This window comes from Esox lucius, chromosome 10, assembly GCF_011004845.1.
Source record: "Esox lucius isolate fEsoLuc1 chromosome 10, fEsoLuc1.pri, whole genome shotgun sequence".
Classification (NCBI taxonomy): Eukaryota; Metazoa; Chordata; class Actinopteri; order Esociformes; family Esocidae; genus Esox; species Esox lucius.
This window is the reverse complement of record NC_047578.1, coordinates 28,978,047-29,006,007: the sequence shown is the minus strand read 5'-3', so window position 1 is coordinate 29,006,007 and position 27,961 is coordinate 28,978,047. Positions and strand designations below refer to the sequence as shown.

Here is a 27,961-nt window from a genome sequence, read left to right as displayed (position 1 = left end):
ATCAGTCCCAAGTCAAACCATTTTCACAGAGAAAAATATCAAGGACATTGAAGATGGCATCTTCTGTAGTGTGCGACTGAAGAGGCTGGCAAAACAGGACATCCTCCTCAATCGCCTTGTCCCGCAGATACCTGACATAGGTGAGGAGCTGTGCCTGCCCAGCAATATCAGTGGATTTGTCCAGCTGCAGCACGTAGTAAGGACTTGTGGATACGCTGAATGTATAAGCTGACAAACTGTTGTGAGCATTGAAGCAAAATGTTGAATGTCTGTAGCTGAAAACTAAGCTGAAACTAAAAGTTGCAAGTAGAAAACATAAAATCTCATTTAGGCTGTTACTGGAGTGGAACAGTAGACTAAGCCTGTGTGTCAGACTAACAGGAAACAGAGGGGGACAGATTAACAACACACACACATAGTCTGGGAAGGGGTGAATTAAGAATAGACAAGACAGAAACCACAAAGGGCAAGATGATGGTTGGGCTGCACGAACACATATAAGGTAAAGAACATGAACTGGATCAATGGCACAAATGCTTGGCTACCTCCACCCCCCCGCTTTTTAGGCGTGTTGGTGGTATAAATAATACTTGTGTTACTACTGATCTTTAGACATTGTGGGGCGGCACTCTGTCTCCAGAAGATTCTGTAATAAACGGAATATATGGTATTGGAAATGACCTGACTCCTGGTGTGTTATTCTCCTTTCCATCAAACCAACTCAGGGAAATGTTAGACTTCAATAATTTTGGGGGCTCGCCCAGGATTGAATTAAGGAGAAGGAATTTGATCCGGTCCAGTTAACCTACACGGGATTCACAGGTTCCAGCGCCGGCGCATCACAAAGGTAAGCAGAGCCTGTTATATCTAAATCTACTTATTGGCTGTGAACTAAATTGTGAACCTGTGGAGATCGTATTGGGATCTCCACAGGTCCTCCTTAAATTTAGGTCAGGGCAGCGGGTTGTGAGTTAGAGTCTCACTGTCAGTCGGGTTAGAGACCCGGTAATCGTTCCGGGGTTGACTACCCCCCACCCCTCTCGACGGGGAGGTGGTAAGTTGCGAGTAAGAGTCTCAGCAACCAGTTGGGTGTGACCATCCATAGTCGACATCCGCGATACCGCGGACAGTGCTCATTTGCATGAATATTTTGAAAAATAGATTCGCCATAATCGTCCGATTCCAATGGTATATTATTTGTAGCCACTTTCCTGAAGCGTTCCGTGTATAATTGGGGTTGTCCGTGTATAATATGGGTTGTATAGTTATATAGTTTGGGTTGCTATGAGAACTTTTCACCAGGCAACGACATTGCCAATGCATCTTAGAAAGGCTCATGTGTACACTAGAATAGATATTACAAGCGTGTACATCACTATATATGATGTTTTGAACCATAAAACATCATTTGTATTATATATAAGATATAAAAATAAATATTTAGTCAAAATAGTATGGGGATGTTCTTGAGTTTTTGGGAAGAAGTTGGTAATTTTTCTGAGTTTATAAAATATATAAGTCCAAACGTAACTAGCGATATAGTGCTGTCGTTTTGAGTCATTACATGCAAAAAGAAGTGCTATACATTCAATCTTATTTATTTCATAATGTTTTATTTCTAGGTAGAAGAACCACATTTTTGGGGGGTGCCTACATTTTTTACCTTCTATTATATAATTATTTCATTATTTTCAACCCAATTACAGTGTAATTTGATAGTAAAGGCATGAAAGTATGAGGAAATACCATTGACACAAAATCTCATAATGCTTTAAAAAAAAAATCTTGATGCTGAATGGCAGAAATGTTTTCAGAAAAATTTTTTTTGCCTTTCAAACAGATGAGTTTTATAAATAGTGACCCAGAAGTCTGTTTTTATGTGTTTTTATTGTAGCCAGAGGGGTTGGTATTACCAGGATACATCATAATAGGTTGTATCTGTTACAGAAATGAATCTAGGACCCAAAATGTCCCAGTAGTGAAATCCGGCCGAAAGCCCCATAGGCTACCAAGGGTTAAAGCCCGAGGACTTAGGGGCACCTCGAAATATTTAGTGTAAATTACAGTCGTTTAGAATGTTTAGAATGGACGGGGAGTTTGAGAGAGAATTGGACGATAATGGGTGGGGTCCAGGTACCGGGGGACGGAAGAAATTGGGGATACAGGTGGCAAATGTGGTGACAGCCGTAGGCAGAATGGACCCAACTCAGAAAGAAAAGGGACAGATAGAAGAGAAATTGCGACAAGTGTTGAGTGAGGCAGGACTAAGGATGGATGAAAGGAGACCATTACATGTGATTTTGTGGGATAAAGAGAAGGATTGTGCCAAGAATCAAGATAGAGTTAGGGACAAGAGGGAAACAGTACATTTGGTCAAGAAAAGGAGATGTAAAGATGAAGAGAAGGTATGGGAAAAGGACAGAAAAGAATGGTGTAAGTTAGCAGTGTGGTGTCAGGGAGTAGAACATTTGAACAAGGAGAAAAAGGAAGGGAAACTTAGGGAGGATAGGAAGGAAGGAGAGACAGAACCCCCACCTTATGAGAGGTGTCGCCTAGTGCACCGCCCGCACCACTGTATCCAGTGTTGCGCATAGAGGAGGGAGCGTTGTGCCTAGATGTAGAGGAGAAAAGCGAGCCGGTAGTTCAGTCGACAGGAAAGAAAGAAAAGAGGAAGTTGGGTAGAAAGGCAAAGTCAGAGAGCGAGACAGACACTGAGGAGGAAGTGAAACCGTTTAAGGCAAGAGCAGAGAGAGAGTACGGGAGGTATGAGGAGAGGCGTAAGAAAGTGAAGAAACTAGGAGAGAAAAAACAGAATGAGGTGGAAAGAGCCAGGAAGAAGAAGTCAGGCAGTGGCAAAGGCTGGTTAGGCGAGGACACAGGGTCTGGGTCTGATGGGAGTGACACCGCGAGAAAGACCAAAAACAAGAAGAAAAAGGGAAATTCACACAAGGGACGGGTGGTACTCACAGGGAAAGCAGTAGGGAGATGGACTGACTCAGACGAAGACAGCGACTCAGACAGTAGTAGAGACTGGGGGAGGGAGATGTAGATGCAGAACCTCTACCGCGTTCGCCCCCACCAGAACAAAAACTACACCATGATGCAGTAGAATCGGCTCAAAAGACTAATAATAAAATGTATACGTGATCACAAGCAGAAAAAGGGGAAGGTAGCAGCGCTGGGTTTCAGCTGCCTCTCTTTAGAGTGGGAGGCAGCGAACCACAGTATAAACCACTGGGGCTGGGAGACGTACAGGCGCTGGTAGATAAATTGCCCACGATGGGAGAGGGAGGTGGTCTATGGTTGCCGCAATTTGACAAACTCCCAGCCGGTCAAACGTTGGCATTGGGGGACTGGAGGGCAGTAGCCGCCCGAGCCATGTCCGCCCAGGCTATGACTGAGATAGAAAAAGGGGCCGCCACCCTGACGACACCCCTTTCAGTCAGGTGGTCGGGCGCATAGCCACAGCCTTGAGGGAACAATTCCCCTTGCCGGCTGGGGCCCCGGTACCCATGTTACCTTGGGAAAAAGACCAACACCCTAGACAGTATCTAGAAGCATGTAAAGAAACATGGACCAAACACACAGGGCACCACCCGGGGAAGGGAGGTCTGCAGCAGGAGTGGTTTAGAAGGGCGGTCTTAGTGGGACTTCCAGAGAAAATAAAAGAGGCAATGATGGCAAATCCTGACTTGCCGGGCAGTGAATCACACGTATGGCAAAGACACATAGTGAATCATTTACAGAGGGCTAAAGATGAGAAGACAGAGAAAGAGAAACAGGTAGAGGAACTGAAAGAGAAACTGCTGCACTTACAGCTGGGAGAGGCCAAAGCGAAAGTAAAAGAAAAGAGAAAGAGGCATAGACAGATGGCAGCCCTAGGCTTGGGAGAACCTGACACCCGATTTATACCCTGTTCCCCCATGGGCACCCCAACCTCAAGGTGGCATTCACCGCGCCCTATCGACCAGGGACTCCAAAGGGAGGTTACGGTAGGGGGAGGGGGCGGGGTAGAGGCAGAGGGCCCCCAGGAGCCCAAGTCCCATACGGAGGCTGTTTTACGTGTGGGGCCCAAACCAAAGGTCAAGGAAGTGCCCACAGAACGCCGGAATAGGCAGAGGATACCCAAATCCAGGGGCAGCTCCAGTCCCCAACCCACACACCGTCCCACCACCTAGTGCGCCTGGCCAGTACCCACTCTCTTATGAGGGAGGGTGGGACCAGGAATGACGGTCCACAGGGAGGGGAGGGGACAGCGGGGGAAAGGCAGACCCGATGCTGACCCTGAACATCGACGGGAGAGAAACACACCAGTGAACTTATTGGGAAGAGACTTACTAATAAAACTGGGGGCTACTATTTTATGTTCTCCAGATGGACTAACTGTCACGTTACCGGACGGGACGTCGGCAGTGTGCGGACCTGAGACCACACGCAAAGGGCACTACCTGGTACAACCGGTGAAGGGTGAAATAACGGAGATATACTGGGGACTATTGATACCGGAAAAGCCGGACAAACAGGGTATTTTGTCACAGTACTTCAAGTGGAGGCCGTGGATCTCCCTCCTCGAGCCGTACTTTCCTCCGCCAGATCCCCCTCATGTAACCTTATTTTATGATCGACAGGGCGACGAGGTGTATAGAGAGGGGTTTGGGGATGCAGTGTGTGGGGACACGTGGCAGGTCGGGTCTAAATTCATATATGTAGGCACTGAAGGGGTAGCAGCAGATGTACAGTTGACTGACGAGCAGGAACAGTGGTACATGATGGCGGAGGAGTCCGTCCCGCATGTGTCACTGGCCCTGCATCCAAAACACCAAGCAAAAGACCTGGGGCCCATGGTTAAAAGGGCGTTTGAATGCACTGATTGGACACTCACTCAGGCGTCAAACGTATGGTACTCACCCAGCTGTAAGACATATCGGTTAGAGGCACCAGGGACCGATTGGGTATATTTAGAGTGAACGGAGATAACCCGGGATCATGGGAGGGAAAAGATGGATCACCCTGCAGCCACAGGCAAGACTCAATGAGTTGCCGGACTCACTGTGGTCCAAGGGCCCCACGGACGTGGGGCTCACCGATTGCCCACCAGTCACCTTTAAAATCAGACTGGGAGAGCCCATATGGCTGCCCCAATATCCACACAAACCAGAGGCAGAGGAAGGGTTAGATGTGACATTGAATGGTTTGTGGCCCACAGGGGTGTTGGAGGAGTCGTGTTCCGCGTGGAACACACCTATCCTCCCAGTCGAAAAAAAAGGGACAGGGAAATACCGTATGGCCCATGATCTCAGAGCCATTAACGACATTTTACTCACACCCACCATACTGGTACCTAACCCGTATGTAGCACTCACTAATTTGACCCCCGATCAAAAATGGTTCACCTGCATTGACCTGACTAATGCTTTTTTCTGTCTCCCATTAGCAGATGAACTTCGTGACATCTTCTCTTTCACACATAGGGGTCGGCAATGGCGATACACGAGACTACCACAGGGGTTAGCGCTTTCCCCTGGCATATTCAACCAGGTACTGAGAGAAGCGCTGCAGGGATGCTCGCTGCCGACAGGGGTAACTTTGGTCCAATAGGTAGACGATCTGCTGCTGGCGGCCCCGACGGCGGCCGCCTGCATCCACGCCACAATGACGGTCCTCACCAGACTGGCTGAGAAAGGGTTCAAGGTGTCGAAAGAAAAGCTACAGTTGGTAAGAACACAGGTCCCTTTCTGGGCAGAGTAATCATGCAGGAGAGAGCGGGGCTTTCACCAGCACACCGCACAACCATTCTCCACAATCCCAAACCCACTACTGTTCAGGAAATTCTATCATTCCTGGGGCTCACAGGGTATAGTCGCAATTACATCCCAAACTACTCAGGGCTCACAGAGCCACTTAGAGCACCCACTTAGAGCGATTCGGAATACGCGGTAGGCGGCGCACGTGGAGCTAGGACAGTGGTTAAAAGCCGGGTTTAGAACAGCAGGGGACAAACCGATTAAAGACGAGGCTGAGATGAGAGAGCTAGCCGAGGCCCTGGAGCTGCCCGAAAAGGTAGCAATCATAAAATGTTAGGGACACGATACCTCAAATAGCGTAGTGCCTCAGGGAAATCAAGCGGCAGACACAGCAGCAAAACAGGCAGCAGGGTACACTCCGCGAGTGATGATGGTAAGAGCAGAAGAGGAAGTGGGGTGGGGAGAAGGCCCTGAGAGAGACGAGCTAGTGAGACATCAAAAGGCGGCATCCCCACAAGAGAAAACAATTTGGTGACAGAGAGGAGCAACAGAGACGCGAGGGCTCTGGAGAGGGCCAGATGGTAGAGTAATACTTCCACCAGACAGGCGGGGCGATCAATTTGCAGAAGCCCATGGGTTAGGACATGTGGGGCCGGCGCAGATGCTAAGAAATCTGTGTCACTGGTGGCACCCGTTCATGGTAGACATGGTACGCAACTACACTAAGACATGCACCATCTGCACACACCACAATCCAAAACCGACGATTAAACCTGAGATGGGGGCGTTCCCCATGACGACGAGACCTGGACAAGAGATAGTGATAGATGACACGGACATGGGGGATCCAGTACGGGGTTGCCGGTACCTGTTGGTGTGTGTGGATGTGTTCACAGGGTGGCCAGAGGCCTGGCCGGCAAGAAAGGAGGACAGCCAGACAGTAATCAAGTGTTTAATAAACCAGTACATTCCCAGACACGGCTTCCCAGAGAAAATCAGGTCAGACAGCGGGACTCACTTTAAGAACAGTGACTTACAGAAGGTAGAGAGCTTACTGGGCCTAAAACATGCTTTTGGCACAGTATACCACAGTCCCAGGGAAGGTTAGAAAGGATGAACCAAAATTAAAAAAACAAGTTGGCTAAGATATGTGCACAGACCAAATTTAACTGGGTGGATGCACTGCCACTGGCACTCATGACGATTTGATGCTCGTTAAATCAGTCCACCGGGTACACCAAATACGAGCTGCTGACGGGGAGACAGTTTCCAGGACCAGCCGCGGGGCCTGCAGTCCTAGAAAGGGAAAAATGGCCCAAAGATCACAGAGTGTATTTTGATGAATTGCGAGCTCTCGTTTCAGAATTCACCAACAGAGTCAAAGAAAGGAAGAACCTGAACCCGCTGGACCAGGACCTACCCAAGGTGGAGTGGGTGCTGCTGAACGTCATCAAGCGAAAGTGGTCGGAGCCAAGGTGGACGGGTCCTCATCAGGTGGTGGAGAGAACGAGCCATGCGGTCCGCCTGAGGGACAAGGGAGAGACGTGGTACCATTGGAGCCAGTGCACACCAGCGCAGGAGCCAGGGAGGTCACTGACGGACCTCATCCAAACCGAGAAGGAGGAGCTTGCCCCAGTGTGGACGGAAGGAGGACCAAAACCAGCCGGACCGGTGCCTGGAGCGGACCCCAGGATACTGCGGGACTACGAGCGAGAGAAGGAGACAAAGGACAGCGCCAGGGAATAGACTCTTAGAGGAAGGAACTGAAGAATACTGTAACAAAAGGGGGTTTAGGACACAGAGTGGCTCCTACCACTCGTACCAAGATGACAGGGTTACAGAGAAAGGTGATAGTAGAATGAAATGGTATATGGGCATTGGTGGAATAATGGTGTGTGTTGTGTGTTGTTACAGGTTTCCCAGGTTGGCATCGGGTCTTCATTCCCCCAGCGAAGAGGTTCGCGACCCCACCTGAGGACACCTGCTTGAGGAAATTTGGGGGCATTGAATTGGACTATGTCAAGGGGTCGCATACGAGCATTCTGGGATAGACAACCCGCTGGAGGAATGGATGACCTCGATGTTTGGCCATTGGAAAGGTTTGATAATGTCTGTTCTTTTATCTCTTGCTACATTTTGTGCTATAATGGTGACTTGTGGGTGTTGTTGTATCCCATGTATAAGAGGGCTTGCCATAAGAGTGATCTCTACAGCCATCGAGAAGGTTCCAGGAACCACCACCAGGGATGCTGATGCCTCTACTGGAACAGCACGACCCGGGGGAACTGGAGCTTGGAGAATTGGGGTGATCTCTCTGGGAAGAGATCAAATGGGGAAATTGTGGATACACTGAATGTATAAGCTGTTAAACTGTTGTGAGCATTGAAGCAAAATGTTAAATGTCTGTAGCATAAGCTGAGCCTGAAAGTTGCAAGTAGAAAACAGGACATCTTATTTAGGCTGTTGCTGGGGTGGAAGAGTAGACTAAGCTTGTGTGTCAGACTAACAAGAAGTAGAGGGGGACAGATTAACAACACACACACATAGTCTGGGCAGGGGTGAATTAATAATAGACAAGACAGAAACCACAAAAGGCAAGATGATGGTTGGGCTGCACTTATACATATAAGGTAAAGAACATGAACTGGACCAATGGCACACATGCTTGGCTACCTCCACCCCCCGCTTTTTAGGCGTATTGGTAGTATAAATAATACTTGTGTGACTGCTGATCTTTGGACATAGTGCGGCGACACTCTGTCTCCAGAAGCTTCTGTAATAAACGGAATATACGGTATTGGAATTGACCTGACTCCTGGTGTGTTATTCTCCTTTCCATCAAACCAACTCGGGGAAGTGTTAGACTTCAACACTCCTCAGTCCCCAGACGTTTGCAGTCTGTTATAAAAAGAGGAGGGGATGCGACACTGTGGTAAACATGGCCTTGCCCCAACTTTTTTGAGATGTGTTGATGCCATGAAATTTAAAATCAACTTGTTTTTCCCTTAAAGTGATAAATGTTCTCATTTTAAACATTTGATATGTCATCTATGTTGTATTCTGAATAAAATATAGAAATTGGAAACTTCCACATCATTGCATTCTGTTTATATTCACAATTGTACAGTGTCCCAACTTTTTTGGAATCGGGGTTTGTAGGAAAGCCTGCAAAATCAGCAGTATATCAAATACTTGTTCTCCCCAATGTACGTACTCGTTCTGAAAAAAAGTGGTATCGGTTCATCTAGTGCTTTTCAATAAGACAGTTTTGTAACCAGTAAATTGGAATTAATATAGAATATTATTGATTTAATCATGTAATCCACTGATTTCACTTCAGGTAAATGTAACTAATCAATAATCATCTTCTTCTACAAAGATGTGCACTGGTTACATTAATCAACCTCTGGATCAAGAGGTCAGCTTTGGAGATACATAAGGCCAACAAATCAAGTGAATCTAATCCCTATGTAGTGCACTATTGTGCAGAGCCATCTGGGCAAAAGTAGTGCATGTGTAACAACCATAATGACTCTTTCCATTCTGAGTCTTTCTGACGCCCTTTCTCTATACATGTGTTACAGGTCATTTTATAGATAAAGGGTGCCATTTTGCATTCTAAAAAGTGTAGAATTTCTTAATTCTCTTAAATATGTAATTAAGTGCTTCTGAACTGATCCACAAAGAAAGACAAATATCTTAATTAACCATAGGGATTAAAAGAGTTCCCTTATAATATCTTTGAGAAAAAAAGTTCTGGTTGTGGTTGGCTGCTCTTTGTGTCTCTCTCATGCTGAAGACCTCAAGGCTGTCTTATGATTAAGCCAATAGGAAGAGGGTCTCTTGTCCAAGGAAAAGGTAAGAATATATAAGCTCTATGTTTGTGGTGCTGATTTGTATAACTGATTTGATTGTATATTGGTAAGTGGCCGCGCTTTTTCCCCCACCTGTATAGCCTTAACCTCCCGCAATTGTGTGCCTTCACTGCACTGACATATTGGAGTATGCACTTCCTCAGATGTAAATATATCAATTACGTTACTGTAATGAAGAGAAGGAACAACAGTCATTGCGCGGACCGGGTTGAAGTTATAGGTTGGATATTCAACATACAATCGGCTAACCGTCCTGCTGCTGAAACTACTATCGTAAAGACTGCCGTGATCCACCGGTTTGGTCTTGTAGCACTGACTTGTCCCATACAAAAAATAAATGTATTTAAAATATATTCTCAAATACATTTGGTAAATATATGTCAACATTTTTGAAATTGGCCGCGTAAATATATTTGTAAAAATTTATTTAATGCATTTTTAAAAAGCATGTCTAAATATACCTTTAGGTGGTGTCTTGAACCTGCAACCTTACATTCTATAGCTTAGTAGGCTAACCACTACTCCAAACAGGAGTAGGTTGATTGGGGAGGCAAGTAGTGGTATTACCAAGTTTACCTTAGTACGTTAGACTATTTGTGACTAAGATTAAATGTATTTTGGAGATGTACACATCTATAAAATGTGTTTCAAACCTAAATGTGATATAATCAATACGTCGGTAATTACATTTCATCTTTTTGAAAAATGCATTTTAATACGGGCTTCAAAATACGTTTTGTAATGTATTTTCTATAATTGCAAAAATATATTTATTTTCCATATGGGGTGAGTTGCCCCCTGGTCTGAAAAGTCTTCTTTAGTCTTACATATTTGTCGCTCATCAGCTTCCACCTTTTCTAGCAAGTTGCTGGCTCTTCGCACAGAATTTCTCCTGTACTATCAAAATGTCATCGATTTGAGCAATGCCTCCAGACTTCCTTGTTGTTTCGTCTTTGTTGATACAGGAAGTCAAATTTGGCCGGAATTCCGTACTCTCTGTAAAATCTTCCCTCCGCCATCCAACCAATCATTGCTTGTGCGGCTCTGCAGTTTACGTAAGCGTAGCTACATGCTTTTAGATTTTTGAGCTGGTGCACGTAGCCTACACGGACTGTCTGTGCGGGCCTGTGCGGCTCTCTGCCCTGTTCGCGAATCCTACGCAGACGCATTTGACATTGAAGTAGAAATCAGCCAAATAAGTCTAAGTTGCATATTTATGAAATATTAGATTTTGCAGATTAATAGAAACCTAAATGTCCTAGTAGTTACCCAATGCTAGAAAACAAACATGCTAGGAGCAAAATAAATACTCTGTGTTAAAAAATATAGACCTTGAAAGGCTTAAATTCTTATTGGACAACCATTCTTACAGTATTTCCTAAACATTTCAATGCTGTACTAAAGAAAAATATCTATGTGAACTTCTCAGTAGCAGAAGACACAGTTGGGCTTGGGCTATACATCTGTGAGTTTTTAAACAAAGGTTTGTTTGTGTGCCTCAATCACTTGTGCTCATGAAAGCAGACACTTACTTGAAAACCTTTTTTTCTGGAAAACACTCTAAACCTACATCCTGGTATAAATTGGCAAAAAGCAATACAGACCTGATTGTGTGTGGAGGAGATGCAGGACGCATACAAATAGCAAACCCCTCTGAAATGTCCCCTTCCTTACATGGCTCAGTGGCTAATGTACAATAAATCAACAAAAGAGGGCTTTAATACGACCACTGAGAAGTTTAAAAGGTACTGTTATTTAATCTTTTTACAGTATTTAATTGGAAGGTTTCCTTGAAACATAACACCCTGCTTCCAAACGACTTTACCCAAATCTAAGAGATTGATAAGAATTTCCTCCCCCCCTTCAAGTATTTCTCAACTGTCTCACTGTGTCTTTTACAAGAGAGCAAGTTTTTACCGAGGGAGAATAAAGTTACAAGTGTATGGCATTTTCTTGAGGGAGAATGAAATTGGAGGCTCTTTGGAATGGATAAGATACAGGCTGGGAAAAAGGGAAGTTGGCAGTGGTGCCGGGTATACAGCGCTATAGCCGCTGCACCAGGTGTCCACTTAATTCAAATGATACTATTATTCATAGAGACAGAGGCAGAGAATTGAAACACCCCCAAAATAATTTGCAATTGAATACAGATATAATCCTGGAAATATAAGTCTCCATTAAGGCTATCCCATTTAGCAAACAAGGCTTCCTTTGTACAACATGTTGTGTGTATAAATCAAGAGGCTGAGAAAAAAAATGGGGTTAAAGAAAAACACCCTCTCTGAGATGAGAACTGAGAATGTCACTTTCTCATGCTATCAGAATAATTATAGAACACAAGAACATATTTGGGAATAGTAACATATTTGAATTACATTCTTTAGCATCAAATAAATGCATATTTGAATATCAATAAAAAAATGAATTTGATTGTGTTTTGTTCCAGTTAGCTAAATTATTTAATGAAGTATTTTTTATTAGTTTTATTTTTACCAAGTATGTTGACTGAGAAGACCATTGATGGGGAAAAATATCAGCCTTTTCTCCAATCAATTACATTTCATATAGAATGCTATAAGCAAAACTGTGGATCTAGAGAGTATTCACATTTTCCCCTTATCCCATTTCTCACTCCTGATCTCCAGATGACAAAAACCTTAACCATCAAAACAAATGACACAAATTCCTAAGCAGAATTTAATTAACCATGCCCAGTTTTAGTCTGCAACCAAGGACAAAGCCAACTTCTTTGAGCACAGTTTAGGTAAGGAGGCAAGGGGTATGAGGGCGGATGGTTGAGGGACTGAGGTGTTCCACTGTTCCTTCCTAGAATGAGACTGTAATCCCCTCTATCCCAACATACAGTACAGAGCGTGATGATACAGAGAAATAAAGTCACTCTAACATCACTAGATCAATTCAGTCTCAAAGAGAAATGTTTAATAGGTGCAATGCTTCAATGATTCCAAATAACAGACACATAGACGTCTGATCCCCTGGCCCAGTAATTGAATGGTGGAAGGTATTAAATAAAAGAGGGGGGAAAGATGAGGGACATACATGGGGATGTGTTGCAGGAGTGAAACTTCTTAGTCTAGTTCAGACTCCAATCTAAACTAGACTACATGGAACTAAATTGGCAATGTGGGCAAGCAGTTAGAGCACCTGACTTGCAAAGAAAAGTGGCTAAATCGAGTCCCCAAGCCATCAAGGGAAAAAGTATGTCCCTGAGCAAGGCAGATAAGCCTCATGGTTCCCAGGTTGTTGCAAAAAAATTACATACATTATTCTAATACTCCAAAATACTGCAAAAATAAAATCCTTACTGGTTACAGCATTTAAGTTGTTAATTGTTTATAGAACAAAACACTAAAAACAAATAATCTGAAATGTTTTAGCTATTCCATGTTACTAGTTACCTCAGAATCAGCTGGGGATGATGAGGTGGACATACAAAAATCTTAGCCATTTGCAAGGAGCTGCCAAAGGGATGACTGTTACGTTCTGTCCTCCCCAGGAGGGGAGTGGGAGCCACGCCACTGCACAAGGACGCCCTGCAGCCAGCAAAAGGGTATGGGGTCGTAGTGCGAGTAAGGACACAACACACAGAAGTACCGTACAAAGCAGGCTTTTATTTAGCCACGGTAATAATATCAGGGAGATGAGGAGAACTGGCAGTACCAAATCAAAGAAAGAAACAAACAGCCTCCCACCCCCTTACCTGTCCTAACTCCCACCCAAAACACAGAAGCTAATCTGGCACACTGTCAGGGCGCCCTACCCAAACTTACAGTAGGTGGCCCAGCCAGGTGTAACTAGTGTGCCTAGACAGGGGAGTTACCCTACGTGCAGGGATGTAGACTCCGGAGCAGGGCTAAACTACTCCTCACTCCCTGTAGAAACAAGAGGAAATAACAGTGTTAGACAACGTACCAGTTGTACAAACAAAAGTTCAACCACAACCCAGCCAACACGTTTATGTGGGGCCCACATGGGTTACAAATGGGCGACAGGGGTACAGAGTGGGCATGGGCTCAAAATGGGCTTCTTATCTGGGGCCCACTTGGGTCAACTGAGTAAGTCCAACATGGGCAAACCCAGTTGGGCTCCCTTTGTGGGGCCTAGGTGGTTCACTAATGGGAAATGAGTGCATGGGTTGAAAATGGGCTACACTTGGGGACTAATTCAGTTTTACAGTTTACTAATTCAGGAAGTGCAAACAGTCAAACCCAATTTTTTTTTTACAGATGCACCTTTGAAATTGCTTGTACCTATACAAATGCCAACACAATTGCAATTTTAACAAATTTTCGGCCAATTAAAAGGATCAAGACCCTGCAGATACTGTCACAGTGGTGCAGTCAAAAGTATGCACACTTTTACTCACAATATAATTTAAACAGTTACAAAAAGACACCTAAAGGTACAGACACTACAACGGTGACACAAAAAAAAGAAAAACCTTTGCATGATAGATCTCGCGAGATTTCATTCAACACTTCCCATTCCCCTCGCCCTTTTCGCGCTCGCGAGGCCGCGACACCATTCACTCTCTCAGTCTCACTCACACTCTGCTGTAATTTTCGGGAGGAGATTTGGAAGATTCTCGCTGTCTTTGTAGTCAAGGCTAAGTCAAGGTAAGAAAGTTACATTTCACAATATAAATGTTAATTAAAATACATTGTTTTCAAAACACGATGTTGACCAAAAGCTTCTTGTCACTTTAGAATTTCGAATTCCCCCAAATCGCGCCATATTTTCCCTTATTTCTGGCGCCATTTTTGAATTTGTATAAGATCGATGTGCACATCAAACAGCCAAAATGAAAGCACTTCCTTATTAATTTTTCGAATGCAATTACAAGACAAGCCTGTTTAATCGTGTCTGCTCCCGATTATTTTGTGATCACAGAACAAAGCCATACAGCGACCATTTCAGCAGCTAGCTGTTGTTTTAAAAGTGTGCGCATTTAATGAAAAAATCCCCTTCTCAAATGTAAATTTTTTTATAAATCTTTAACAAATGTCTATTTCATCACAGAACATTCGAGATTCAAGAAGCTTTAACACCATCTCCGCGGCCTGTTCTATTTTTTCCTTTTTTTATTTAAAGTTAGTGCTAATTCAATTAACAAATGGCACAAAATATACCGAATTAACGTTACACTTTAGAATACTGTTCCAATTCCTTCCTAATTTATGCATTATGAACTCATATAGTAGTTCTCTTAGTAGTTATCTGGGAGGTATGAAAAACATAGCAGTTATTGATTAGTTATAGAACTACCACATTCAACTGAGTGCTATTACTATTTCATTAATCAGAGTTCCTTGTTAGTTAATATTAGTAGAATGTTAATAGTGTGTTACTTATTTGTTCCTGTGTAGTTATTCATTGATGATGGAAGAGTATTCTAAAGTTTTACTAAAAATATTATTATAACACTTCTTTGTTTACAGTTATGCCACCATATTGTTCATCAGTGTTTCAAAGGAACTAGTCAGCATTTTATTTGAGGGTCCACACACATAATGAAGTCATTGATAGATAATGCTTAGTTAGTGATGACTACTGTTTTCAGTTACAGCACTTCCAGAAGATATTGTTTTCCCCCTGAGGACGCTCTTGGAGGTTGCTGCAATGAAGCAGAAATTGGCAGACCCCACCTTCCACAAACAAGTGGTATGTTCTAATATGACCATTTAGCAGATTTACTGGGCTGATCGTTAATGTTTTTGCACATACAATACTATACAAAAGTCTTAGGCCACCACAAGCTTAGTTGTTTTAGCAAAGTATTAATTACCACCCACATTTATTTTTCAGTTTCTTTATTAAGATGCAGAAAGTACAGGAAATATGTGCAGAAAGTACAGGAAATATGTACACAAAATAATAACAAAAAGGCTTCTTCAGGCAAAAGTCAGTATTTTGTGTAATCTCTCTTTGCACTGAGCACATCTCACACCTCTTTTGGGGGGACTGCCCTTAGGTTTTTTGAAGTAATTGTCTGACATATTTTACCTCGGCTGCTTTCTGCACTTCCCAAAGTTCATCTTTAGATTTAGGCCGTATTCAAAAATGTTCTGTCTAGGTGACCCCATACTGCCTCTATAAATTCAGGAAAGCTGTTTTTCTCTTCAAATATGATTATACTGTATTAGCAGTGTACTTGGAATCGTTATCATGCTAAAAAAAATAAAAACATTCCCAATATGGCACTTTCCAGAAGGAATGGCATTATAAATTAAAACCTGTCTGTACTTTTCCACATTCATGATCCCAACAATTGCTCAAGTGTAAGGGGAGATCACACTAAATACTTCCCACAATTAGCATATGGTCATTATATCATTTCTAAAACAAAAATAATGGTGGCGTAAGACGTTTGCACAGTACTGTAGCTTTTTTGCTAATAACTTAAGTACAAGTATAAAACATCTGTTAGAGAGGCAACTGCATGTATTATGGGAGTGTTCCCTGGGAATTATGAAAAATAGAGTTGTATTTAGGGACTCGATACACTATACAAATAGTAGATTACTACTTCCGATGATAATCAGAATTAATTCCCATTATGATAATCTTATTTTTCTTTAGGTTGGCGTGGTGGCAGAAATTGGAGGAAGAACATTGGATGAAGCCACCAGAAGAATGATGGCCTTCCTTTTAGACCACTCCCTATCAAGAGAGTACAATTTTGTAGGCTGCCACAGAAAGCGAGAGTTTCGGGGCTCAAACTGTTTGAGGTTGTATATGGTATGTTTACTCGCTGTTTAACATATTAATGTGCAAACAAAGGTTATTTTGTAGAGTTGAGTTCTTCATAAATCAATTTAATTGTATGCAATTAATTGTCCATACCTGGATAGAGAATACCCTTAATTATGACAATATGGACCAGGTATACTGCCAATTCAGTGATAAGTAACTGTTAATTAGTGGTGTAGCAATCACACAACTCATGGTTTATAATAAATAATAAAGTTAAATCATTATTAAATACAAGTGAGGTACTACAAATAATATAAGTAAAAATACACTAGTTACAAGCAAAGGTAAATACAATAGAACAAAAGTTACACATTTAAATTAAATTAACTGTAGTTTTCAGGTACAGAACCAGTCCCTTGTTTGTTTGTGTTGTGTTTGACAGAATATTATATCCGATACCATTATTGTATTACCTGAAAAATTACATGGTGGAGATTTCTGCTTTGTTGCAAGGGCTCAAATGAGGAATTTATCTCACTCTTTATCTATTTTACAGGAAGCTTGAAAAAAATGCCCTTACAAACCAGATTACTAGAAGAGATGCTGAAAAGGCAGTGTCAAAGTGGCTAATTGGTGCCAGGGACAGGAGGAAGGAGGAAACCGTACAGCGAGGGCACGTGGTGGAGAGCAAGATGGGTAAAAGTCATTATCATTAAAACTGCAGTTAAAAAGTGTTTAGCCTACTTATATTTGTGTAAAACACAACATTGTGCTTTTGTCAAACTTTAAACTTTTGTAGGCTAACCTACAACTGTCACCCAACCAAAATCACAAACACACACACAGTTCAGTGGTTCTGGAGATTTATCTGAATGACTCATAAACAAAAAATGTTGAAAATGTGAAAATAAAACAAAGTGGTTCTGAAAGGTTTTTTTTAGGAAGAAAAATCTATGAGCCATATCTCTTCGCACTTGCACCTCAAGACCCAAAGTATAGAATAGCTCTAGGTGTTCTTATAAGACATTTACTGTCAGATGTGTGTCTGCTATATGTACTGACTGCATATGTGCATCATAGTTATTTATTTATATTAACATAAAATGTGGACAGTCTGATTCAGCCATGGCAAACTAAGTATTGTGGTCACTACCAAAACATGCAGTCACTACCGTAACATGGGATGTTTCGTCAAAAATTAAGTATATTGAATTATCAACTAAGATGTTATGATAGTGTTTGGTTCAATGCATATTCAAACTAATGAATCCTTAACTTTGAAATTAGTACGATAAACTTTATGCCTTCTACAAAGAAAGATTGGGTTCAAAATACAACAATTCTCATAAATTACACTAAAAATATTATACAAATTATAATCTTCATTTATTTATCCTGTAAAAATATTTTTAAAAAATAGAAAAAATATATATTTATAAGGTAGATGTAAACAAAATCGTAATAGGTCATAATAAGCTTTCTTAATAAATTATTTAATATTGTGTTTCGGTAGTGACAAATTTGGGGAGAAGGAAAATATTCCAGCATTATCTGAAAATACAAAATGAGAATTAACTGCACAATTACTAGAAAAGCATACCTTGGATATTATACAATTTGCATATATGAAAAAATTGTGGGAAAAAAAAATTCAAGATGTTTCCAACTCTGACTTTGCACCAATTCTGTAGAATGGCCCATATAGACTCAGCAGTCTTACCTCGATCCATTGACAGTTTGCAGCTTCCCCCCACCACCTATTCTCCACACTTCTAGTCCTAACCACTTATATGCGGGGGGGAGTACTCTGGGTTCGGGCTGAATTCAGAGCTTGGAGTCCTCCTCCGAAAAGCACGGCAAATATGCATTAAACCTTAACCCCTCTAATTGTATGTAAGTGTGAACTCGTGAAAAGTGGTAAAAGTTGGTCAAAATGTAAATTTTGTGCCTCCAATATGTGCAGTGCTGGGGGTGTTCTGGGACAGGTTTGAAAACCCCTTATCTACATAAACTTGATTTGGAGCACCAAAAGTCTAACCTGACACATCTGTTTGAACTGTGAAAAGGAATTGCAAAAGTAGAAAAATGGTTGATTTATTTATTTTCTCTTTTCAAAGGGCCGTTGGGAGAGCAAAAACAGAGGACTGAGATTCTGCACTTTTGTTTTTGTATGTGAAATATAGAGTTTTCTGACAGAGGACTGTAAAACTGCACTTTTGTTTTGTTTGTGAAATATAAAGTTTGTCAAAAGCCTTCACTTTTGATACTTGTCTGTTAATACACATATGTTAATAAATATTCTGTTAATAAAGTAAAGCTTGAAGTAATGTTTTCTGTTCATTGCTTACATATAATGTTTGTATTTAGGGGTTTACTGTAAAATAAGGTAACCCAAAAAGAAAAATATGGTAGCCCATATATACACCCGTTGTGGCCCATAAGAGCCCTAGATAAGACCTATCTGGGTCCCATCATCAACCCATGTGGGCAGACTCCTGTAGTCCCTATATGGGGACTACCTAGGCTACCCATATGGGCCCGATATGGAGCCCATCAAGAGCCCATCATCAACCCATCTGGGCTAACACATGTGGGGCCTCCATGGAAACTGCGGCCAAAATTAGCTGGGTCCCAGTTGGGTAGCCCAGGTGGGCCCCGGATATCAGCCCATTTGCAGCCCGTTTGGGCCCCACATGGGTGTGTTGGCTGGGAAACAACCACAAACAATTCAACCACACACACAGCTCTCACTCCAAACCACGCAAAATTCACTTAACTACACCCACAACTATCCTAACAACAAACCAGAAACCACATACACAACCTTACGCATGGAGAGTGAGAGAGAGAATGACCAAAAACCAGAAGTACATATACTGCTCAAAAATGCATGATGGGACAGATGGTGAGTGGAAACAGCTGAACCGGGTAACGGGGTAGGCGGAGTCATTGATGAGCTTGATTGAAGAATATTGTCACCTGTACTGAGAAGACACATACATAGAACACTACAGGGATTTTGAACAGGGGACGTAACACGCCCACCACAAAAAGACACAACGAATAGTTCGTGTCACCCATCTGTACACAATGTTCCCTGTAAACAATCACTCCGGCAGCGGAAGTCTCACCAGACTCGCGAGAGCGCGTCAGCAACGACGTTGTTGGAACCCTTAATATGGTGGATAGTTAGGTTGTATCCCTGCACAATCAACGCCCACCGCATCAACCGCCTGTTGCTGTTGTACATCCTGCTGAGGAAAATTAGAGGATTATGATCGGTGTAAACAACCACAGGTAAGGCACTAGACCCAACATACACTTCAAATAATTGTAACGCTAACAGTAGTGCCAACGTCTCTTGCTCGACTGTAGAATAACGTGTCTGACAGGGTGTGAATTTCTTAGAATAGAAACAAACGGGCCTATCGATCCCTTCATCATCCTCCTGTATCAGAACTGCCCCTGCACCCATACTACTGGCATCGACTTCCAGCTTGAACGGCTTGCTGGGATCGGGTGCTGCTAAAACCGGGGAGGAACAGAGAAGAGCCTTAGCTGACTCAAACGCCTGTTGACACTCTGCAGACCACGTAAACTGTACCTTCGGGCTCAGTAATGAGGTGAGAGGAGCTATTACGGTAGAGAAATTCTTACAGAATGTACGGTAATAACCAACCATACCAACAAATCGCCGCAGCTGGCGTCTGGTGGTTGGCACAGGGTATGAAACAATAGCTTCCACTTTCCTAGCTATGGGACGTACCTCGCCCCTACCTACTTCCTTCCCTAAGTAGGTCACTGTTGCCTTGCCGAAATCACATTTCGCTAAATTCAGCGTTAGGGAGGCTGCTGCTAAGCGACGGAACACATCCGCTAACGTGGCTACATGCTCTTCCCACGACGAAGAGTGTACCACGATGTCATCTAAGTAGGCCGTACATTTGGGCACATCTGTTAACACCATGTTGACTAAGCGCTGGAAGGTGGCTGGGGCATTGCGCATTCCAAACGCCATTACGGTATACTGCAGGAAATCGTCTGGCGTTACAAAGGCGGAAATATCAGAAGCGCGGGCAGACAACGGCACCTGCCAATATCCCTTCAGCATATCTAATTTGCTGACATAAACCGCTGAACCAATGGTGTCAACGCAATCGTCAATTCTGGGCATAGGATATGAATCAGGTACAGTAATAGCATTTACTCGCCTATAATCCGTACACAACCTAGATGTACCGTCTGGTTTGGGTACCAAAATACAGGGAGAGCTCCACGGACTATGGCTAGGTATAGCCATGTTGTTTTTAGTTAGATACTCAGTTTCCTTCCGCATTACCTCTCTTTTTCGGGCGTTAACACGGTAGGGGTGCATTCTGATGGGCGACGCATTTCCTACGTCAATGTCATGCTCCAACACTGTTGTGCGACTGGGAACATCCTGAAAGAGACTGGGAAACGAATGAATAAGGTGAATGAGTTCTTCCTGTTTCTTGTTGTCTAAATGCACCATTATAGACGGCAACACATTTCTGAATTGTTTAACCTTTCACTGATCCTTATACCAGACTGTTCTTTTAAACCGTCCTCCATGTCATCCTCAGGGCAGACCTCTGCCACCAGCATCCCAGCTACCGGACCTGGAACACCACATGGGCTGGACTTTGTTGGGCTAACAGGTTTGTTAACATTTACGGTGCGGTATTCTTTGAGCATATTAACATGGCATAAGCTGTGAGGGCGCCTCCTCTCAGGGGTTCTTATGATGTAATTTGTTTCACTTATGCATTTTTCCACAGTGTATGGACCACAATAATGAGCTGACAAAGACGAACCTGGCACCGGTAACAACCCTAGTACCTGATCTCCAGGGACAAACACATGTTTCACAGCCTTTTTGTCATGCCTTATTTTCATCCGTTTCTGGGTGCTGGATAGAGACTCCTTAGCTAGTTCACATGCTTTATGCAACCTTTCACGGGTCTTGGTCACATAGTCCAAAACATTACTCACTGTACTCTGCGTTGAACTCAGCATTTGTTCCTTTAACACAAGTAATGGTCCTCGCACTGTATGGCCGAATATGAGGTCGTTAGGGCTGAACCCCAGGGATTCCTGAGTTGCTTCCCTAATGGCAAACAGTACAAACGGAACCCCCTCGTCCCAGTCTGACTGTGTAGACAAACAATATTTCCTTAACATGCCTTTCAGCGTTTGGTGCCATCTCTCTAAGGCTCCCTGACTTTCAGGGTGGTAGGCACTGGACTTCTGGTGTGTTATTGCCAAGGACCTCAACACTGACGCAAACAAAGAGGATGTGAAATTGGACCCCTGGTCCGACTGTAACACCCTAGGCAATCCGAACGTGGTAAAGAACTTAATGAGTACTTTAATCACTGCTTTTGCTGTTATCTTTCGGAGAGGGATAGCCTCTGGGTACCTGGTCGCACAACACATGATAGTCAGCAGAAACTGGTTTCCTGCTCTAGTTTTTGGGAGCGGGCCAACACAGTCTATGATTATCCTGTCAAACGGTTCCCCCACCACCGGTATGGGATGTAGCGGCGCACGGGGAACCCTCTGGTTAGGCTTTCCTGCTAGCTGACATGTCTTGCATGCATTGCAATGCTTAATCACATCCGACTTCAGACCAGGCCAGAAGAAGTGCCTGAGGACACGGTCGTATGTTTTTCTGATGCCCAGGTGCCCTGCCCACGTATAATCGTGAGCCAGTGACAACACCTGCTGACGGAACGGTGTGGGCAAAACAACCTGGTAAACACATTCACTGTCACTATCAGTATTGCTAGCAGTCCATTTCCTTAGCAACAGTCCGTTCTCTAAACCGTACGCGGCATTGGACCCACTACTAGTACTTTTGCCTACCGCATCAAAACACTTTTGAAGGCTCTTGTCATTTTGTTGACACGTAATTACTTTGGACGCTGTGATAGTGTCCACTAAGCCACTTAACTCCGACTCACTTCCCTCAGGTTTACTCTCAAGTGTGGGTGGAGGAGACTGCTCTCCTTTCGGCAACTGAACCGGGACTCTAACAGGTTCGTACAATGACGATACATCCAACACATCATCCATTTTCTTTGCCTGTGCGCGGGTCACAACACATGCAGGGAACACTGATTTGTTTGTCTCTGGCTCAGTATAGGTGGGATCGGGTTTCTCTAAAACCTCCAGAACTGGGACGACCTTGCCCCCAGCTATGTCGTTGCCCAACAAAAATGACACCCCGTCAACTGGCAACTTTTGGACCACCCCTACACGGAACCGGCCAGACACAACAGACGACGAAAGGTACACCCAGTGCAATGGCACTGATATTGTACCCATTTCAACCCCTGACAATAACACATGTGACCCACAATAAGACTTCTCAGACCAAGGCAACACTGTAGACACAATGACAGACTGAGCTGCCCCTGTATCACGTAACACAGTTATTGGTTGTTGGCCTGTTCTTTCCACATTCAGGGAAACCCAACCCTCAGTAATAAAAGGGCTGTACACAGCATCAGGCTCTTTTGAGCACACAAAACCAACGCTCTTAGGTGGAGACGGAGGGGTTTTTGACTTAGCCTTTAGCACTGGACACTCGGCTATCAGGTGACCTGGGTGATGACAATAGAAACAAACCCTCTCAGTCCTACTAAGAGACGGGGCAGAGGAACCTCTGGTTCCACGAGGGGTCCTGGACACCTGTGACATACCAGACCTGGTCTCTGGATTAGGTGGGCCAAACACTGTTTTGTGGGTCAGAGCATATTCATCAGCCATTACAGCTGCTTGTTTTAATGTGGCTACTTTCTGTTCATTTAGGTGTACTACGATCCTATCTGGCAGGTGGTTTTTGAAGTCTTCTAGCAGTATCATTTCTCTAATGGCAGCGTAGGTGGAGACTTTACTAGCTGCACACCAGCGATCAAACAGGGTCTCTTTCTCCCTAGCAAACTCCATAAATGTTTTGCCAGTGCCTTTTTTATAGTGACGGAAGCGCTGCCTATACGCCTCCGGCACCAGCTCATACGCCCTCAACACAGCAGCTTTCACCACCTCGTAATCCTCGCTCTCTTCCAGGGACAGAGACGCCACCACCTCCTGTGCCTTCCCTGTCAGCCTACACTGGAGCAGCAAAGGCCAGACCTCCTTAGGCCAGCGAAGAGCCCCTGCTACTCTCTCAAAAGCGGAGAAGTAGGAATCCACTTCTGCTTCTCTGAATGGAGGAACGACAGCTATGTTTCTCCCAACATCAAAAGGCCCCTCTCTACCCACTGGTGAGGAGGGAGCTACTCCAGCAGCCAGCTCAAGCTGCCGTATCTGTATTTTAGTTCCATCCTTCTGATTTCTCTGCTGGTCTCCACCTCCAGCTTCTGGATATCTAACTTTCTCAGTGCTAAGTCATAATCCTGATTTTGTTTCTCTGTTTTGTCTCTTAGGTCAGCTTCAAGGCGGGCCAGCCGAAGCCTAAGCCTAGCGGTCTCCCCCGAGCCCTCAGGCTCAAAAGGAGATGGCTCGAACTTGGGTAGGGTCAAAGGCGCCCGAGTCGCCACCCCCACACCGCCCTCCGGCCGTGCAGGCGAGAGACCTGTCAGCACCTCATGCCCTTCCCCAGCTTCCTCAGCTGCCTCTTGCTCCTCAACCTCTTCCTCCTCGACTTCCTCATCCTCATCCTGTGAGGGAACTACACCTTGAGACAATAAATGCAGTGAAATGACTGCAACTATTTCTGCCTTGAGTGAGTGCTTGGAGACTGGGATGTTATAGTGAGCCGTGACAAACCCTCAAGAGTAGGGTCCGCAATAAAAAGGTCCACCGCCACAGACGCCATCTTACACGGCACCGAGAACACACCACTACAGCACTAACAGGGAAACACTGGTAACAAATCAAAGACACTAGACAACCAGGAACGCGTATACAAAACACCAAAGCCAGAACTAGTCCCTACTCACACTCGTACACCACACCACAGTCGCTGACCACAGGTACGCCCGAGCAGCGGGCGCAGATCCCGGACGAGCCCCCACTTGTTACGTTCTGTCCTCCCCAGGAGGGGAGTGGGAGCCACGCCACTGCACAAGGATGCCCTGCAGCCAGCAAAAGGGTATGGGGTCGTAGTGCGAGTAAGGACACAACACACAGAAGTACCGTACAAAGCAGGCTTTTATTTAGCCACGGTAATAATATCAGGGAGATGAGGAGAACTGGCGGTACCAAATCAAAGAAAGAAACAAACAGCCTCCCACCCCCTTACCTGTCCTAACTCCCACCCAAAACACAGAAGCTAATCTGGCACACTGTCAGGGCGCCCTACCCAAACTTACAGTAGGTGGCCCAGCCAGGTGTAACTAGTGTGCCTAGACAGGGGAGTTACCCTACGTGCAGGGATGTAGACTCCGGAGCAGGGCTAAACTACTCCTCACTCCCTGTAGAAACAAGAGGAAATAACAGTGTTAGACAACGTACCAGTTGTACAAACAAAAGTTCAACCACAAACAACCACAAACAATTCAACCACACACACAGCTCTCACTCCAAACCACGCAAAATTCACTTAACTACACCCACAACTATCCTAACAACAAACCAGAAACCACATACACAACCTTACGCATGGAGAGTGAGAGAGAGAATGACCAAAAACCAGAAGTACATATACTGCTCAAAAATGCATGATGGGACAGATGGTGAGTGGAAACAGCTGAACCGGGTAACGGGGTAGGCGGAGTCATTGATGAGCTTGATTGAAGAATATTGTCACCTGTACTGAGAAGACACATACATAGAACACTACAGGGATTTTGAACAGGGGACGTAACAATGACATATACACTTGCTCAATCAGTAAGACACTGTGTGATGGTTGGAAGATTTAGGCAATCCTTTTATTTATTACTTCTGTTCTTAAATTAATTCAGGAATTGTATTATTTAAATATAGAGAAAAATCTTACAAAGGAGAGAAATAAAATAAACGATTTAATGTGGTATGACAAAGGTCATAAAAATATTAGAAACAAAGTTAACTTGTAAGGCATGAGCAAGGGTTGGGGCATGAGGGTTTGTGGCACTGTTTGTATGTGTTTGAAACCCTGTTGTGTGTGGAGACCATGTAGAACCAAATGGTTTAGGGTCCTCACCCATCCCCACCCAATAAAGAGGCTACTTGCAGAAAAAATCCTTTATAGGCTGCTTTTTTTTTCTTCGTCAGAAGATTACATTTCTTCACCACATTTTGGAATGACAAAATGGGGGATAGCTATGGGGTTTTGGATGGGGCTGTGTGAATGAAGCAATGACAGAGGGGCCAGGACAGCAGTCAGTGGCGGACTTAAACAAACTTTCTCAAGCAGAAATATTAAATATTTTTCAAGAAAATAAAGAAGAGGGGAAAAAAGAAGCCAATCACCCATGTCATGCCCCCTCCTTAAAGGTACACTTCAGTTTGTTTGTTAAGAATGGGAGAAGTAAATATAAATTCATCTTCATATGACTGTTCTGGCTAGCCACATTTCAACATGTAATGGAAGGCAATGTTTTGCAGAAAAAAGAGGCAGAGAGATTTTCATCCCTAGGGTTATGAAATGACCTTGACAATGTTTCTTGACCTTTGTGTTTGTGGGCTGACTGGTTGGACAGATTTAATCAGTCCTCAAGTTCTCTAAGTTTTGATTTTAAATGTCCTTAAAATATAATAAGGCTTGTTTACTTTTCATAGATTTGTTTTATGGAGATTGTTATAAATAAAGAAATAAAAAATAATTAATGTTATAATTTTTATTAATATCCATCCATCATCGTCCGCTTCTCCGGGGCCAGGTCACGGGGGCAGCAGTCTAAGCAGAGATGCCCAGACTTCCCTCTCCCCAGACACTTCCTCCAGCTCTTCCGGGGGGACACCGAGGCGTTCCCAGGCCAGCCAGGAGACATAGTCCCTCCAGCATGTCCTAGGTCTTCCCCGGGGTCTCCTCCCGATGGGATGGGACCGGAACACCTTCCCAGGAAGGCGTTCCGGAGGCATCCGAAACAGATGCCCAAGCCACCTCAGCTGACCCCTCTCGATGTGGAGGAGCAGTGGCTCTACTCTGAGCTCCTCCCGGGTGACCGAGCTTCTCACCCATCTCTAAGGGATCGCCCAGCCACCCTGCGGAGAACGCTCATTTCGGCTGCCTGTATCCGGGATCTTGTCCTTTCGGTCATGACCCAAAGCTCATGACCATAGGTGAGATTAGGAACGTAGATTGACCGGTAAATCGAGAGCTTCGCCTTGAGGCTCAGCTCTTTCTTCACCACGACAGACCGATACATCGACCGCATTACTGCAGAAACTGCACGGATCCGTCTGTCAATCTCTCGTTCCATCCTTCCCTCACTAGTGAACAAGACCCCTAGATACTTAAACTCCTCCACTTGAGGCAGGCACTCTCCACCAACCTGAAGTGGGCAAACCACCCTTTTCCAACTGAGGACCAAGGCCTCGGATTTGGAGGTACTGATTCTCATCCCCACCGCTTCACACTTGGCTGCAAACCGTCCCAGTGCATGCTGAAGGTCCTGGTTTGAAGGGGCCAACACGACAACATCATCCGCAAAAAGCAGAGACGAAATCGTGTGGTCCCCAAACCTAACACCCTCCGGCCCCTGGCTGCGTCTAGAAATTCTGTCCATAAAAATTACGAACAGAACCGGTGACAAAGGGCAGCCCTGCCGGAGTCCAACATGCACAGGGAACAAGTCTGACTTACTGCCGGCAATGCGGACCAAGCTCCTTCTTGGTCCGGTCGTACAGGGATCTGACAGCCCTTTGCAAAGGACCCAGGACCCCATATTCCCGAAGCACTCTCCACAGGATGCCGCGAGGGACATCTCCAAATCCACAAAACAGTGTTCCACGGCCCGGACGAAAACTACACTGTTCCTCCTGAATCCGAGGTTCTACTATCGGCCGTATTCTCCTCTCCAGAACCCTGGCATAGACTTTCCCGGGGAGGCTGAGAAGTGTGATCCCTCTATAGTTAGAACACACCCTCCGGTCCCCCTTCTTAAAAAGAGGGACCACCACCCCGGTCTGCCATCCCAGAGGCACTGTCCCCAACTGCCACGCGATGTTGCACAGGCGTGTCAACCAAGACAGCCCCACAACATCCAGGTACTCAGGGCAGATCTCATCCACCCCCGGTGCCTGGCCACCGAGGGGGTTTCTTGACCACCTCTGTGACTTCAGTCAGGGTGATGGACGAGTCCACCTTTGAGCCCTCATCCTCTGCTTCCTCAATGGAAGGCGTGACAGCGGGATTGAGGAGATCCTCGAAGTACTCCTTCCACCGCCCGACGACATCCCCAGTTGAGGTCAACAGCTGCCCACCTCTACTGTAAACAGCGTTGGTAGGGCACTGTTTCCCTCTCCTGAGGCGCCGGACGGTTTGCCAGAATCTCTTCGAGGCCAGCCGATAGTCCTTCTCCATGGCCTCACCGAACTCCTCCCAGGCCCGAGTTTTTGCCTCCACAACCACCCGGGCTGCAGTCTGCTTGGCCTGTCGGTACCCGTCAGCTGCCTCAGGAGACCCACAAGCCAACCAGGCCTGATAGGACTCCTTCAGCTTGACGGCATCCC

The 27,961-nt window shown here is 44.6% G+C and overlaps 1 protein-coding gene across 1 annotated transcript; it reads left to right on the top strand.

Moving 5' to 3' along the window:
* The first annotated feature begins 21,464 nt into the window (after positions 1-21,464).
* Positions 21,465-24,122, top strand: LOC114839996. Its single transcript, XM_029122934.2, has 5 exons — positions 21,465-21,509; positions 21,591-21,701; positions 21,983-22,057; positions 23,426-23,622; positions 23,785-24,122. The coding sequence occupies exons 1-5, from the start codon at positions 21,465-21,467 to the stop codon at positions 24,038-24,040; spliced, it is 684 nt and encodes a 227-aa protein (XP_028978767.1). The 3' UTR covers positions 24,041-24,122.
* The last annotated feature ends 3,839 nt before the right edge of the window (positions 24,123-27,961 follow it).

Coding starts and splice junctions, on each gene's coding strand:
- LOC114839996 (XM_029122934.2), top strand. CDS start 21,465: ATGGCAAACAGTACAAACGGAACCCCCTCGTCCCAGTCTGACTGT. Junction 21,510..21,590: donor CCTCGTCCCAGTCTGACTGT/GTAGACAAACAA, acceptor TCAGGGTGGTAG/GCACTGGACTTCTGGTGTGT. Junction 21,702..21,982: donor CCCTAGGCAATCCGAACGTG/GTAAAGAACTTA, acceptor ATCCGACTTCAG/ACCAGGCCAGAAGAAGTGCC.